Genomic DNA, 15,410 nt, shown 5'->3' on the forward strand with positions numbered 1-15,410 from the left:
CAAATTCACTAGGGCACTCCCAGAAAATGGTAGCCACACCCCAAACACTGGCTACCTGTCACTTACTTTGCAAATAAATCCTCACTGTGTCCTTCATCACTAATCCTTTGCCACTTGTCCGCAGTGTGGCTTTGGTGCATGAGCAGTAGCAAAAAATCGCTCCACTATGTCCAACATCAACATAGCATCCACCTCTGAATTAGGTAACATTCTTTTATGCTAAGTAAACCTTGAAATGCTTCACAGAGTGTGACAGGAGTAAAAGAGATATCTGTGCTTAATGTGGCGTGTTTGTATGTCTAGAAATGTACACATTCTACGCCAAGGTAAACAACGTCATTCCTAATATTGTGTCCAATGTGATTCCTCCTTGTTAGATAATTGCTTATTATCTGATCAGAATAAATATTACACGTCAAGCACTAAATATCTTACTGTCATTAGTAATGAATATTATTTTGGCAGGATGCGGTCAGAATCCCGACATTCAGGATGCCGGCAGTGAGAGTGCCGTCGCCGGAATCCGGACACCTGTCAGGATCCCCTCACCAGCATCCCAATGGTAAGTACTGAGGTTAGGCACCAGGGGAAGGGTTAGGCACTAAGGGGGGAGATTAGGATCAGCCAACGAGGAGGGAGGGATAGGAGAAAAATTAGGATACTAACTCACAGGTGTTGGTATCCTGACCCTATCAGGATGCCAGCATTGGGATTCTGACAGTTTGGGATCCCGAGCGCCGGCATCCCATACCCAACCCTATTTTGTCATGGTGAGATAACACGCATAAAATGTAAGGGAGTCCAAGAGTTCGTGGAACTTCGTCAGTGGACAACAAGGGGCTCATGAAGAGATGAACGTCTTCTTTTACATAGGATATGCATTTTGGTACTCAACATCCAAAATGTGTACACGCATGTTTGTACATTTTTGCATATTATGTTCACGTTATTACGACACAATTAACACTTAGCTAACACTTCACTACTACTGGGCCCTCCAGCTGTTAGTAGTTAATTACCATTACACTATTATATAAAAAGACTCATCCATATATTCACATTACTTATCTGTCCTTTCTATTAGTACTTCTGCAGGAAAGAAACTACCATTTGATTTTTAAAGGGGGACAATAAAATTTTTGTATTTAATTACATTATATATTTAAAATATGACAAATTGAGTTATGTGAATTTACAAATACTGACTAGTACTGCTGGTTATTATTTCTATAAACTGATTTTATCCTTGACACAAAGTTAAATATTTACTATCTAACATGCTGGTATTGGGGCTGATTCTCTGCTGGTAGCAGATATAAAGTGGCTGATTCTGAGTTGAGAGCAAAGCAAAAAGAAAAAAAAAGGTAAGTAACTGTGCATCTTGGCAAAACCATGTAACACTGCAAGTGGGGCAGATTTAAAATGTGCGGAGGAATTTAGATTTGGGTGGGACTTGTCTAAACTCAACTCTATATTTCAGTGGAAAAATAAAGCTGTTCAATGTTTGTGGGTTACATGCAAAGGAAACAGCATTTACACTGCATGCAGAAAATTCATGTTTTTGAACCCCTTGCATTGCAACATGATTTGTTCCAGATACAAAGTTACTCGCTTTCATTTATTTTTTGCTTTGCTCCCAACTTAGAATCAGCCACCTTGTATGGTATATATAAAAAAGAAAAACTTGATGCTCCCAGGAGTTAAAATACTAACACATAACAATCAATAAATTAGTAGTATAAGACAGGGCTTGACAAATTTTCCCAAACTCTAGGAGCCAGGATGACAGTGTAGGAGCCAGACCAGCGTCCCCCCCAAAAAAAATTACAGGAGTGAGTGAGGAGCACAGCTCTGTGTATTATGCAACTGTTATACACACTATACTAGTCCACAAAATGATCACAGTTGAATGGATACAGTAAAATGGAGGCCCCCTCACTGCTCTGCACAGCTCCCCTGCTCCACCCCCCAACCTCCAGCAATAACGGACCACATTTCATATAAAATAATGGTGCCAGACAGTACAACAAAACCCCCCTCCCCTCGTGGTCACACCACTATCCCTTTGAAGCCGCTCCGCAATCCCTGGCCACGCATAGACCCTACTACCGGAGAGCTCTATGCAGCCGGAGATAGGACACAGTAGACAGCCGGGACGTACAGGAGGATCAGCGTAGACTAAGACAGACAGCAGGGATCAGAGCAGGCCAGGATGGAGAGGAGGCGTCAGTGCAGGCCTGGATGGACAGAGTCACTGCAGGCGACACTCAGCACATGCACTCCTGTGCATGATATGAACACCGCAATACTATAGGCACGAATCTCCGCCGGAGCTGATGAGGATCTGCTTCCTCCCTCACTGCAAAATCTAGTAGCCAGGCAACAAAATCTGGTAGCCATGGCAACCTGGTCCCCGAGATTTGTTGAGCCCTGGTATAAGAGCATGAGGACAGGTATCCAATTTGTATCAAAAAGAAAGGTATATAAAATCAATATTGCTGGTTTCAAAAGATCACGGTGAAAAAAGTGTCAATAGGAAACTAAGTAGTAAGTCTCTTATATGAAATTGATGCGAAGTACGCAAATTTTCCACAAATGTAAGAGGACAAGTTCCAAATGGGATGGAATAGTATCCTTTTAGAAGTAAATAGGATACAATAATTAGACACCTGCTTCTTGAAAAAGCAGTGCAATACGGAGAAACGCGTTGAAGTCACAGGTGTCGTCCACATTGGAGCACCTATTATCCATTCCACTCACAGTCAGACTGTCCCACCACTTAGCTTGCTGGAGCAAGCTTACACAGCCCGATGTAAACCCCGCATACGGAGGCCCGGTGTGGCCTAAGATAATTAAGGGAAACCGGCACCTATCCAGGAGTGAACATTCTGAGGTAGCTCCCATCGCCATTTTCCGACAGCCCAGCACACTTCATTACTTGCCATAGACGCTGGCATTATCAAGCGGCATCTCAGACCGGAGTATGATAAAGATAACTGTGATGCTGAGTAATAAGGGCCCCATATGTGCTGTTTATTGTATCCTATTTACTTCTAAAAGGATACTATTCCATTTGGAAATGATCCTCTTACATTTGTGGAAAATTTGTGTACATCACATCAATAAGGGACTTGCTACTTAGTTTCCTATTGAGTGTTTTTTCACTGTGATCTTTTGGAACCAGCAATATTGATTTTATATACCTTTCTGTTTTATACAAATTGGATACCAAGTCCTCATGCTCTTATACTACTGATTTATTGATTGTTATGTGTTAGTATTTGAACTCCCGGGAGCATCAAGTTTTTCTTTTATATGTATATTATTGAATAAATATATTTTATTACATTTTTGGCTGATAGTGTTCATGAAGTTATAAGCGCCTTTGCAGTATATCCCTGTTTGAGTTTCTTTTTAATGGAGTTAGGCAACCTCCAATCCTGCATATTGGCAGCTACATCCTCTGAGCTATTCTCACTATGAGTTCCCAAAAGGCGCCAAGGTATATTTGTGATTACTTTTCATTGCGTGGTATAGCTTTCAATAAGCTGTATATCTACAGCCATTACCTGATACAAAGTTCTGCTGTGTCTAGTGGTTTGTGATACATCCACACAATTTTACACATAATACAAACAATATGAGGAACAGTTGGCAGAATCTGCAGGGCTTCCAGAAAGAAAGACGATAGTAATTTTAACTGTAAAATTTATCTGAGTGTGCGTATAAGACTATTAGCCGCATAAACTCTCTGAAATCAAAAATAATTATTTTATACATTAACTACAATGTAATCATACCTTGCATACAGACTTTGAGTCCGTCGACAATCTCTTGCTTTTGGTCTTGCATAATACATCGGGAAAACCACCTAAAAATAATGAAAACTTTAAATACAGTGCAGATAAAATACGCTCTAGCTATTCTATAAACAGTACACCACTAAGTAATCAAATAAACTGATAACAGTACTATATGTCAGAATATTAAATTTACAAATTATATGGTATTTTAAATTGAACAAAAATATGTACAACCAAAAAAATTATTGATAAAAACGTTCTTTGTTACAATAAAAAGTGGGCTTTTCAAAACTCAGATCAAAATATTTCAATTAAACAAACTGACTTTTCTTACAGCTGAATTGGATTCTCAAAATCTGAGAGCACATTTTTGCAGAAGCGACAATGGGCGGAATTCAAATAGAAGTGATCGGATGTAGCTCCCGGAGCTATTCAATTGTCCACACTGTAATACGACGACTAGCGGATTTATGCTCGCACTCTCATGTGGTGAAAAAAAAAAAATAAGAGTTATGGTAAGAACTTACCTTTGTTAACTCTTTCTTCGAAGTCCATAGGGTCCACAGGAAGACCTTGAGGTATAGGTTGGATCTGGATCCCAGGCACCACGCAGTTAAAGCTTTAGCTCCCAGGATGCACTGGGTCAACTCTCAAATACCCTGCCCCCGAGCCAGAGGCACCTCAGTTGGTAAAAAGCCAGAGGAGGAAAAGAGACTGGAACACTCACACTCACATAGAAGGAGACGGGAAACCGGTGACCAGCAATATCGCCCACACGAAGCTAGGTGCGTCGGGGCGGGAGCCCTGTGGACTTCGAAGAAAGAGTTAACAAAGTTCTTACTATAACTCATTTTCTTCTTCAGGGTCCATAGGCTCCACAGGGAGACCTTGGGGATGTCCCAAAGCAGTCCTTTTAAGGGTGGGGACGCTCCTGCGCTGAGAGGAGAATCTGGCACCCAAAGGAAGCATTCTGAGAGGCAAAGGTATCAAATGCATAGAACCTAGGAAAAGTCTGGATGGAAGACCACGTGGCCGCCTTACAAAGCTGAACAGCCGAGGCGCCACGGCAAGCTACCCACGAGGGGCCCCAGACCGAGTAGAATGAGCATTAGCAGAAGCCGGAACAGCCAAGTCTGCCTGTGTGTAAGCCTCTGAGATTGTCATACAAAGTCATCTAGCGAATGTTTGTTTATTGGCTAGAAAACCCTTCTTGTGAAATCCTGAAAAGCACGGACCACATCCAATGAGGCCTCACCTGCCGAGAGGTCTGGTGACTGATGGGCCGGTACAACAATTTCCTATACAACAATTTCCGGTACAACAATTTCCTAATATACGGTCAGGTGCATAAATATTGGGCCATTGACAGAATTTTCATATTTTGGCCTCTATTCACCACCACAATGGCTTTGAAATGAAACAAACAAGATGTGCTTTAACTGCAGACTTTCAGATTTAATTAGAGGGTAATTACATCCAAATCAGGTGAACGGTGTAGGAATTACAACGGTTTCTATATGTGCCTCCCACTTTTTAAGGGGCCAAAAGTAATGGGACAAACTAAACAATCCTAAATCTAACTTTCACTTTTTAATACTTTGTTGCAAATCCTTTGCAGGCAATTACAGCCTGAATTCTGGAACATCATAGACATCACCAGACGCTGGGTTTCATCCCTGGTGATGCTATGCCAGGCCTCTACTGCAAATATCTTCAGTTCCTGCTTGTTCTTGGGGCATTTTCCCTTCAGTTTTGTCTTCAAAGTGAAATGCATGCTCAATCGGATTCAGGTCAGGGGATTGACTTGGCCATTGCATAACATTTCACTTTTTAGCCTTAAAAAACTATTTTGTTGCTTTTGTAGTATGCTTCGGGTCATTGTCCATCTGCACTGTGAAGCGCCGTCCAATGAGTTCTGAAGCATTTGACTGAATATGAGCATATAATATTGCCCAAAACACTTCAGAATTCATTCTGCTGCTTTTGTCAGCAGTCACATCATCAATAAATACAAGGGAACCAGTTCCATTGGCAGCCATACATGCCCACGCCATGACACTACCACCACCATGCTTAACTGATGAGGTGGTATATTTTGGATCATGAGCAGTTCCTTTCCTTCAACATACTCTTCTCTTCCCATCACTCTGGTACAAGTTGATCTTTGTCTCATCTGTCCATAGAATGTTGTTCCAGAACTGTAATGGCTTTTTTAGATGTTGTTTGGCAAACTCTAATCTGGTCTTCCTGTTTTTGTGGCTCACCAATGGTTTACATCTTGTGGTGAACCCTCTATATTCACTCTTGTGAAGTCTTCTATTGATTATTGACTTTGACACATATACACCTACCTCCTGGAGAGTGTTCTTGATTTGGCCAACTGTTGTGAAGGGGTTTTTCTTCACCAGGGAAATAATACTTCTGTCATCCACCACAGTTGTTTTCCGTGGTCTTCCGGGTCTTTTGGTGTTGCTGAGCTCTCCGGTGCGTTCTTTCTTTTTAAGAATGTTCCAAACAGTTGATTTGGCCACACCTAATGTTTTTGCTATCTCTCTGATGGGTTTGTTTTGATTTTTCAGCCTAATGATGGCTTGCTTCACTGATAGTGATAGCTCTTTGGATCTCATTTTGAGAGTCGACAGCAACTGATTCCAAATGCAAATGTCACACCTAGAATCAACTCCAGACCTTTTACCTGCTTAATTGATAATGAAATAACGAGGGAATAGCCCACACCTATCCATGAAATAGCTTTTGAGTTGATAGTCCCATTACTTTTGGCCCCTTAAAAAGTGGGAGGCACATATAGAAACCGTTGTGATTCCTACACCGTTCACCTGATTTGGATGTAATTACCCTCAAATTAAATCTGAAAGTCTGCACTTAAAGCACATCTTGTTTGTTTCATTTCAAAGCCATTGTTGTGGTGAATAGAGGCCAAAATATGAAAATTCTGTCAATGTCCCAATATTTATGCACCTGACTGTAGAAATTAGAAACCACTATAGGAAGAAACTAACCTATCCTGGTGAAATATCAGAAAGGGAGGAAGACAGGAGAGTGCTCCCAGTTCTAATACCCTCCTGGCCGAAGCAAGTACCAGGAGACAGAGTCTTAGCTGTTAACCACTTGAGGTCCACAGAATCTAGTGGTTCAAATGGAGGACCCTGGAGGGCCCGAAGAAGTACCGCCAAATCCCAAGGAGCCACAGGAGGGACAAAGGGAGGTTGAATCCGGAGAACACCTTGTAGAAAGGTGTGGATATCCGGGAGTGGAGCTATCCTTCGTTGGAACCACACTGACAGTGCAGAGTCATGTACTTTCAACGAGGCAAGGCGTAGACCGAGGTCCATTCCAGCTTGAAGGAATGCCAATATTCTGAAAATACGAAACACATGAGGGTCGGAATCCCGAGAGCAACACCACTGCAATTAAGTATTCCACACTCTGTGGTAGATCCTGGCTAAGGGGGCCATTCAGACCCGCTTGCGAGCGCAGGACGCTCGCAAGCGGGTCGATGTTGCCCCACTGCGCATGCGCACGACGGAGGGAGCTCCGTTGTGCGCATGCGCGAGACCCGGATAGCGACGGGCTCTCCGTCGCTCCGGGTCTCGCACCAAAGGGGGCGTGCTGTCGATGTTGATTGACAGCACGCCCCCTTTGGTGGGCGTGCCGGGGGCGTGGCTGCCAGACGGAGGCGCTCCCATGGGAACGCCTACCGTCTGAAGCCGGCCCCACTGACATCACTAGTGATGTCAGTGGGAGTGATTTTGGCTCTGATAGAGCCAAAACCACACCAGGGCTTGCGGCAGCGAGACCCTACCGCAGGGTCTCCGTCGCAAGCCCGATGGTCGCGATGGTCTTGACCATCGCGACCATCATCATGGACGCTTGCATAAGCTGTGGGTCGTAACCCACAGCTATGCGAGCGTCCATAAGGCCGCTCCATTTTCATGTAGGAGGGCCCTGTTTCAGAGCGAGCGCTCTGGTCAGAGCGTCCGGCTCTGAATCAGGCCCTGAGGCAGGTAAGCAGTGTACTGATGACTGAGCTAGAGAATCCACCTTAGGATGGATGTCTCAAGAGCAACGCTGTCAAAGACAGGTCAGGTCCGGACGGTGATGTAGCAGGAACGGAGTGTCGATGGAGAGACTCCGAAGATCTGAGTACCAATGACGTCTGGGCCAAGTTGGAGCCACCAGCAGGACCGCGCTTCCATCCTGTTTGAACTTACGAAGAACCCAAGGAAGCAGGGATACTGGAAAAAATAGGTACGCAAACGGGAAGGTCCATTTTACTGACAGAGCGTCCACCAAGCTTGCTTAGACATCTCTTGTTCTGGACTTGTACATTGGTAACTTGTGATTGTGATGGGAGGCCATGAGGACCACCTCTGGGAGGCCCCATCTGTCCACTACGTGTTGAAACACCTCTTGGTGAAGAGACTATTCCCCCTGGAAGCACGTCGTGACGGCTGAGGAAGTCCGCTTCTCAATTGAGAACTCCTGGAATAAACACTGCAGAAATGGCCGGGAGGTGACACTCCGCCTATGTTAGAATGCGGGACACTTCTGTCATTGCTGCCTGACTTCGAGAGCCTCCTTGATGGTTGAAGTAAGCCACTGCGGTGGCGTTGTCAGAATGAACCTGCACAGGTTTTCCGTAAAGAATGTGTCTTGCCATCATGAGGGCCCGAAGTTCCAATATGTTGATTGGAAGAATTGCTTCGACTGTTGTCCAATGGCCCTGAAAGGAGTGAGGGCCAGTCACTGCTCCCCAGCCCCGGAGACTGGCGTCCGTTGTTAGGAGTACCCAGCCCAAGATCCAAAAGGGGCGACCCTTGTTGAGATGAGCTGTTAGTAGCCACCAAGACAGAGACAGGCGCACCTCCGGAGAAAGCACAATCATCTGAGCCTCGATCCGGTGGGGTAATCCGTTCCAACTGGAGAGGATCAGCCCTTGCAGGGGCCTTGAATAGAACTGAGCATATTCCACCATGTCGAATGTGGACACCATGGATCCTAGAACCTGCATCGCCAAGTGTACTGACACCCGGCGACTGCGGAGACACTTGCGCACTCGCAGTTGCGGTGAGAAGATCTTTTCTGGAGTTAGTAAGATTCTCTGCTGATGAGAATCTGGAAAGGCTCCCAAATAAACCTTCCTCAGCGAGGGAATTCGGGAGAACTTTCTCCAATTGATAAACCACCCGTGCGCTTGTAGACAAGCGTTTGTCAGGTGCAGATGTTGCTGAAGCACCTTCGGAGAACCCGCCAACAGAAGGAGGTCGTCCAGGTATGGCAGGAGTCGTATACCCTGACTCCGTAGATGGGCTGTCATGACAGCCATAATTTTGGTAAACACCCTTGGAGCCGTGGATAGGTCAAAGGGCAGCGCCCAAAACTGGAAGTGTCGTTGCAGAATAGCAAACCGCAAATAACACTGGTGAGAAGGCGTTATGGGGACATGTAGGTATGTATCCTGAATGTCCAGGGATAACATGCAATCCCCAGGTTCAGTATGATGGATCGCAAAGTTTCCATCCTGAATCTTGGCACCCTGAGAAACTTGTTGAGAAATTTGAGGTTGAGGATAGGCCGATGAGACCCATTCGGCTTCTGAACCAGAAACAGAGTAGAATAGTAACCAGTCCCGCGTTGAGATAGTGGAACTGGTACAATTACCCCTGCTTTCAGCAAGGACTCTATGGCCTCCTGGATCTGCAAGGCCTTGGACCTAAAGAAGGGCTCATGGAGAAAAACTGGTGGGGAGGTCTTCGACAGAATGAGAGGGCGTACCCCTAAGAGACCACTTCTTTTACCCAGGCAACCTTGGTGGTGTGACACCAGCACTGGGCGAACTGAAGAAGTCGGCCTCCCACCCTGGGATCCTCCAGAGAGAGGCCCGTCCCATCAGGCTGAGATTTTATCCTGGAAGTAGGGCGTCTGGCCCACCAGGCCTGTGTCTTAGGCTTGGTGGTCGACTTGGTAGTTGATTGTCTAGGAATAGACTGTCCTTTAGGCTTTTCCTGAGAACGAAAGGACCGAAAGGAAGAGGTTCTAGCCTTTGAAGGCACAGAAGCTGATGGTAGAAAAGCTGAATTAGATTTTGCCAGAGTGTCTACAATTTTGTCCAGTCCGGGCCAAACAATATCTCCCCATTGTAGGGCAAGGCCTCCAGGCCCTTTTTTAAATCAGCATCCGCCCTCCAGGAACGTAGCCATAGGGAGCGGAGAGCAGACACGGCCGCGACTCTGGAGGTCAATAGGCTGGTATCCAAAGCAGCCTCACCAATATAAGCAGCCGCATCTCTAATGTGGCCTGCCAAAGACCTCTGAGCTTCAGGAGCCTCCTCAGGGAAGGTGTACTCCAGAACATTTGCCCAGCTCTTTACCGCCTTGGCCACCCATGAGATTGATGGACGGGCAACAACTCCTGAGAGAGTAAATTGATTTCAGGGACATCTTCACCTTCTAATCCGTAGAATCTTTCAGGGAAGAAATGGAAGGCATTGGTAGTGTAGCACTTTTTATCAAGCGAGTAACATGAGAATCTACCACAGGCGGCGATTCCCACTTCTTACAGTGGCCCTCAGGGAATGGGTAGCATGAGGCCAAACGTTTTTGCGGCAGATATCTCTTACCAGGAAAACTGCAGAGGTCACCTTAACCTGTTTAAACTGAGGGTGTTTAGATTTAAGGGCAGATACGTCATCCTCTTATACTAGTATGGATCGGACCGCCCGAACCAAGGCAGGAACATTAATACTTGATTTAGGCTCCACCTCCTTTGGAGGGGAATCGGAATCAGAAGCATCGTCCACCTGTCCATTATCTGATGATATATCTGTGTCTGAGAGTTGTGTAGACTGGGACGCCAACACAGGGCAGTTAGATGCCTTTTTAGGCCTATCATTCTGCAACATCGACTGAAAGGCCGTAGAGAAAGCTGCCAAACTCTGAACTGAATCTGCTAAAACATCCACCCAGGGTGGCTGTATAGCTTGTGGCAGTCCCTGAAAGGGAATGACAGACTGTTGTGGTACCGGAGGGGATTACATGCACTGCTGTAATCCCTGGTAGGGAGTGACAGTCTGTGGCACAGGAGTAGACTGCAAAAATTGCGGGATACCCGAAGAGGGAGGGATGGCTTGTTGAGGTGACCCCTATGGGGAAAAACGTCCGGGACTGCCAAGTGATCCGCAATGGAGACCACTACCTGAGAAAAAAAACGCCCAAGGGGGACCCTGTCCCGTTGTTGGGGGGTTTGAGAGACCAGGTAACTTATAGCACCTCACATATAACCAAACCTCCTTACTCACACCTGTAGCACATAGCCTGTCACATATAACCCATCCCGAGTTTAAACCTCCTTACTCACACCTGTAGCACATAGCCTGCAGAGTAGGTGCAGCATTACGCTCGGCATCCTGGTCAGACGTGTCTGACTGACAATATATATAGATATATAATGAGGAAATCTCAAATAGCGCTGCACTGGTCTTGAATGACACTAGGATTAGCTGCAGGGAACCCACTATCAACGTATGCAACATTACCGGTCCACCTATAATATGGCACCGTGCAGCACACAACAGTATGTGACCGACTTCACACACATATATATATATATATATATATGTGAGGTCTAAGAACCACCCTAACTATACCTGCCACATGCAATGCAGAAAAATATATTACATATAATATACTGCAAATTGCCACTACAATCAACTGCCCAGATTCAGTGTCTGGGAAGGCTATAGCACTGTGTACACTAAACCAAAGGAGAGGTACGTAGGGGGACTGGCCCAAACAGTGTCCCATGAGATCTGCGATGCACCATACAAGAAAATGGGCGCCGGAGACCTCAGAGGGGGCATGGCCGTAAGAGGGAGCAGCTCAGCAAAGCCAGACCGCAGTGGAAAGGCGCGCTGAGCTGAGGAGCCGCTACAACAGGGAAGGCTGACTCCCCTGGCTGAATATTAACCCCTAGGACGCGGGCTTCCCGCGCCGATACTGTCCCTGGTGGTCTAGTGGAAGCAGTGTATGCGTCCACCTCAACGCCTCTGGTCTGTACCCTGAGACCGGAGGCAATGACTGCTAATACGTGGGTCACCGCAAGCTGTGACCTGCCTTACCTGTCTACGTACATTTGGCCTCAGTCTGGACTCGAGTGGATACCTGGCCCCCCGGACTCCTTCCCACGTGTCCCGGCTCCTGTGGACTCCACGCTATACTGCACTCAAAACAGCAGCCGGCTCCCTCCTGGCACTCACCTCCTGTGGTTGGCGAGAGTGAGGCCTGCTCTGCCTCAGGGCCTCCCGATCGCTGTATTCATGTGGGCTCCTGGCTTCCTGGTCTACTTCCTGCACGTCCCAGCTCCAGCGGGTGCCGCGCTGTGCCAGGTCCCTCCTGGGGATCTCTTCTTGTGGACCTCGTGTATACAGCCCACTCTGTACCAGCCCCAAACCCCCGGGCGGGTGTGGTCACCTGACCACTTGGTTTGCTGCCTGCACATCCTGACTCCAGCAGACGCCACAATTTATAATTATAAAAGTAGCAGGCACCCCACTGGCACCCAACTTGTGGGTGCTGTGGAATAGGAAAAATTCCATAAGCTTCACTCTGGGGCCTAACAGGGGTTCCTGATCGCTGACCTCAAGTGCATGTTTGCTCCCCAACTCACTTACATACAAATCCCGGTTATTTGTTACTCCATTCAACATATCATATACTGCCGGTGGCCCACGGTTCCTCCTGTGACTTGGGCAGTGTGACAAGTTTTTTATAGGGTGGTCGTTCCACGTTGCGGTCTGGCTGCAGACCTACCACCCTGGAAGCTCTATTATCTGGTTTAGACCTCCGGAGTGAGTTTGGAATTTTTAATCCGGTGTGATAGTTCTCATTACTGTTGGGGCTCAGAGTCACTGAAGAGTTGTTAGCTCCTTTCTGGCTCGTATACCGCCTCATGGTCCTTTTTATGTGATGTGACTCACTACCTCCCTCCTCACCTGGAGCGAATAGCATGACCACTTGGATACTCTATTTTCTTATCCTAACCTGGCATTTTTTTATCAAGATATTGTGAGCAGAGCGGGTACCAGAGCCAACAAAGGAGGAGCACAAGATATTACTCATCATTTCACTCGACGTGACAAGCAATCTTCTGCTTCCCCACCCAATTTGCACACTCCGCCTACAATGATTCTGGATCAGCTCCGTCCACCAAGGACGATATCCATTCTCTACAAGCCATGATCTTAGATTTAAAATCCTCCTTTACAACGGTTCTCCAATCGGCTATTGGAGAACTCAAGTCTGATCTAGCAGCCCTGGACACACGCACCTCATCCTTGGAATCTTGTGTAGATAAATATCAGGAATTTCAAGAGATGGTTGGTCGTAATATGGACTATCTGCATGGGGAATTGAATTTCCTTAGAGATAAAGCAGAAGATCTAGAGAATCGTGAGAGGAGGAATAATCTGCGCATTCGCAATGTCCCCGAATCTATAACTGCACGTGATTTGGACTCATATATCTCAAGAAACTATTAATTTTGCTAGTACCATCATTAACAATGGATTCCATTCAAATAGAACGAGCCCATCGTGGTTTATAACCCAAACCCAAAGATTCCGACCCTCCACGCGTCGTGATCCTTAAATTTCTATCTTTCAAGACTAAAGATCGGATTACAATGGCTACCAGAATGACTACCTCGACTTTCTATGAGGGCTCCCAGATAGATATTTCAAGACATGGCACCTTCCACCATTGCTAAAAGACGGGACTTTCGTAAAGGTCACCACTGTTCTCTGAGAAAATGGTTACAAATACTGTTGGGGATTCCTCTTTCGCCTCTCAGTGGACATTGAAGGTCGTTTCCATACCATACGATCAGTAGAAGACGCCTTACCTCACAGTCGGGTTCCTCCACTGACAGACCCGACGCCTCTCCTTCCACCTGATCTGATGTTATGTGTCTCCAGGTAGTATTTTCTGTTATTATGGTTTCAGCTCTAGGTGGGTTCTGGCAGGTTCTCCACCGACCACTCCACCCCCATTACTAGGGATTATTGTAATTTAATTTCAAAGGGATTCCACATTGAGTCCCTCAACTCCTCCTCATCCCTCAACTCCTCCGCTTTATCACAAACTGCTCATCGTTCCTCTATCATCCCGAACACATGGTCTGACCACTCTATTTTAGTAGCAGTTTTTGACCTCCTGGAATCGACATTTCCAGGAAACTGTTAAAACCAAACTCCAGGATTATTTTGATTTAAACCTCCCCAGCGAATGTAACATGTCTACGATATGGGAAGCCTATAAGGCAGTTATAAGGGGAGACATGATTCAGTACGCCTCACGTAGAAAAAAAGAACAGGAACAACGTATTAACTCTATAAAAACTTCTATTGCAAATTTGGATAGGGTATATAAACGCACCTTTCTAAAAAAGTTCTGTCAACTTTCTCAGGCCCGTGCTGAATTGCAATCCCTTCAAGCTGAGAGGGTTGAACACTCCTTACGCTGGGCTAACCAGAAGTTTTTTGACAAAGGTAATAAAGCTCACACTTTACTTGCAAAAAAACTTTGTGCCAAATGGGCTTCCCAAGCTATATTTTTATCTTTTATTAGAGACTCCTCAGATAAACCAACCTATGACCCCAAACATATCAATAATATTTTCTTGAAATATTATGAAGCATTGTACAATCTGCCTCCCCCCTCTTACCTTCTAGTTCATGTTGAGAAATATCAGAGAGGAGAGAAAAAGGACTCTGTATGTGGGACACACTCCTATAGAATTAACAAGCTATAAAAAATAAATTTTATTGATATTCATTAAAAAAAGGAGGAAAAAAGAAAAAAATGGCCAAAAACACCTATCAGGTTTTAACAATACAAATAAACAAACAATTCTCCAATCGTAGGAGATACACTGCAATGTTACTGCAATTTGTGTTGTATATTTTTTGTCAATACCTATGGAAAAAATATATCATGTTCATATCTTTCAAAAACCACAAGGCAGGACTTTTGGTATTCAAATATACAATTTGGATGTAATCGGCAATCACAATTGTTTCCTGTGTATATTGAAATATATATAACAATTGGTGATCACAGTTGTTTCTTATATATATATATATATATATATAGCATTTAACAATGCAGGTATTCAGGATTGCCTCTGAGCAGATTTCTGCCATGCATCTATTCTCAATAGAAGAATAAACAGTGAATCTTCCTAAGTGTGGTAACAGCAATAGAACACATGCATATTAAAGTGAAATAAGCACTCTAAGAGTGCAAAAAAGGGTGAAATAATAAATAGAATAAATCAAGTGAAAAAAATACACACAATTAAAATTGCTATACACCACAGATAACCACAGTAATATATTAGTATTGGTAGTAGAGGCGTCCCTCGATTCTTTTGTGGTAAACCCTGCCAGGGAAATGACAGACTGTTGTGGTACCGGAGGAAATTGCATGTACTGTGAAAAACCCCGGTAGGGAGAGATAGTCTTGCGATAGTAACCGCAAGAACTGTGAGAGAAGGGTAGAATGTTGAAGTAACCCCAAGTGGGTTACAACT

General features: G+C 45.2%; 1 protein-coding gene across 1 annotated transcript in view; it reads right to left on the reverse strand.

The window, feature by feature from the left end:
• PIWIL1 (piwi like RNA-mediated gene silencing 1) overlaps window positions 1–15,410 on the reverse strand; it is a 414,830-nt gene that overhangs the window by 68,165 nt on the left and 331,255 nt on the right. The window contains exon 17 of the mRNA XM_088482106.1: window positions 3,801–3,871. Within this exon, the coding sequence (XP_088338232.1) occupies window positions 3,801–3,871 (71 nt within the window). The remainder of the gene's footprint in view (window positions 1–3,800; window positions 3,872–15,410) is intronic.

The sequence above is a fragment of the Taudactylus pleione genome, unplaced genomic scaffold (genome assembly GCF_031769625.1).
Source record: "Taudactylus pleione unplaced genomic scaffold, aTauple2 ptg000282l, whole genome shotgun sequence".
In the NCBI taxonomy this organism is placed as follows: Eukaryota; Metazoa; Chordata; class Amphibia; order Anura; family Myobatrachidae; genus Taudactylus; species Taudactylus pleione.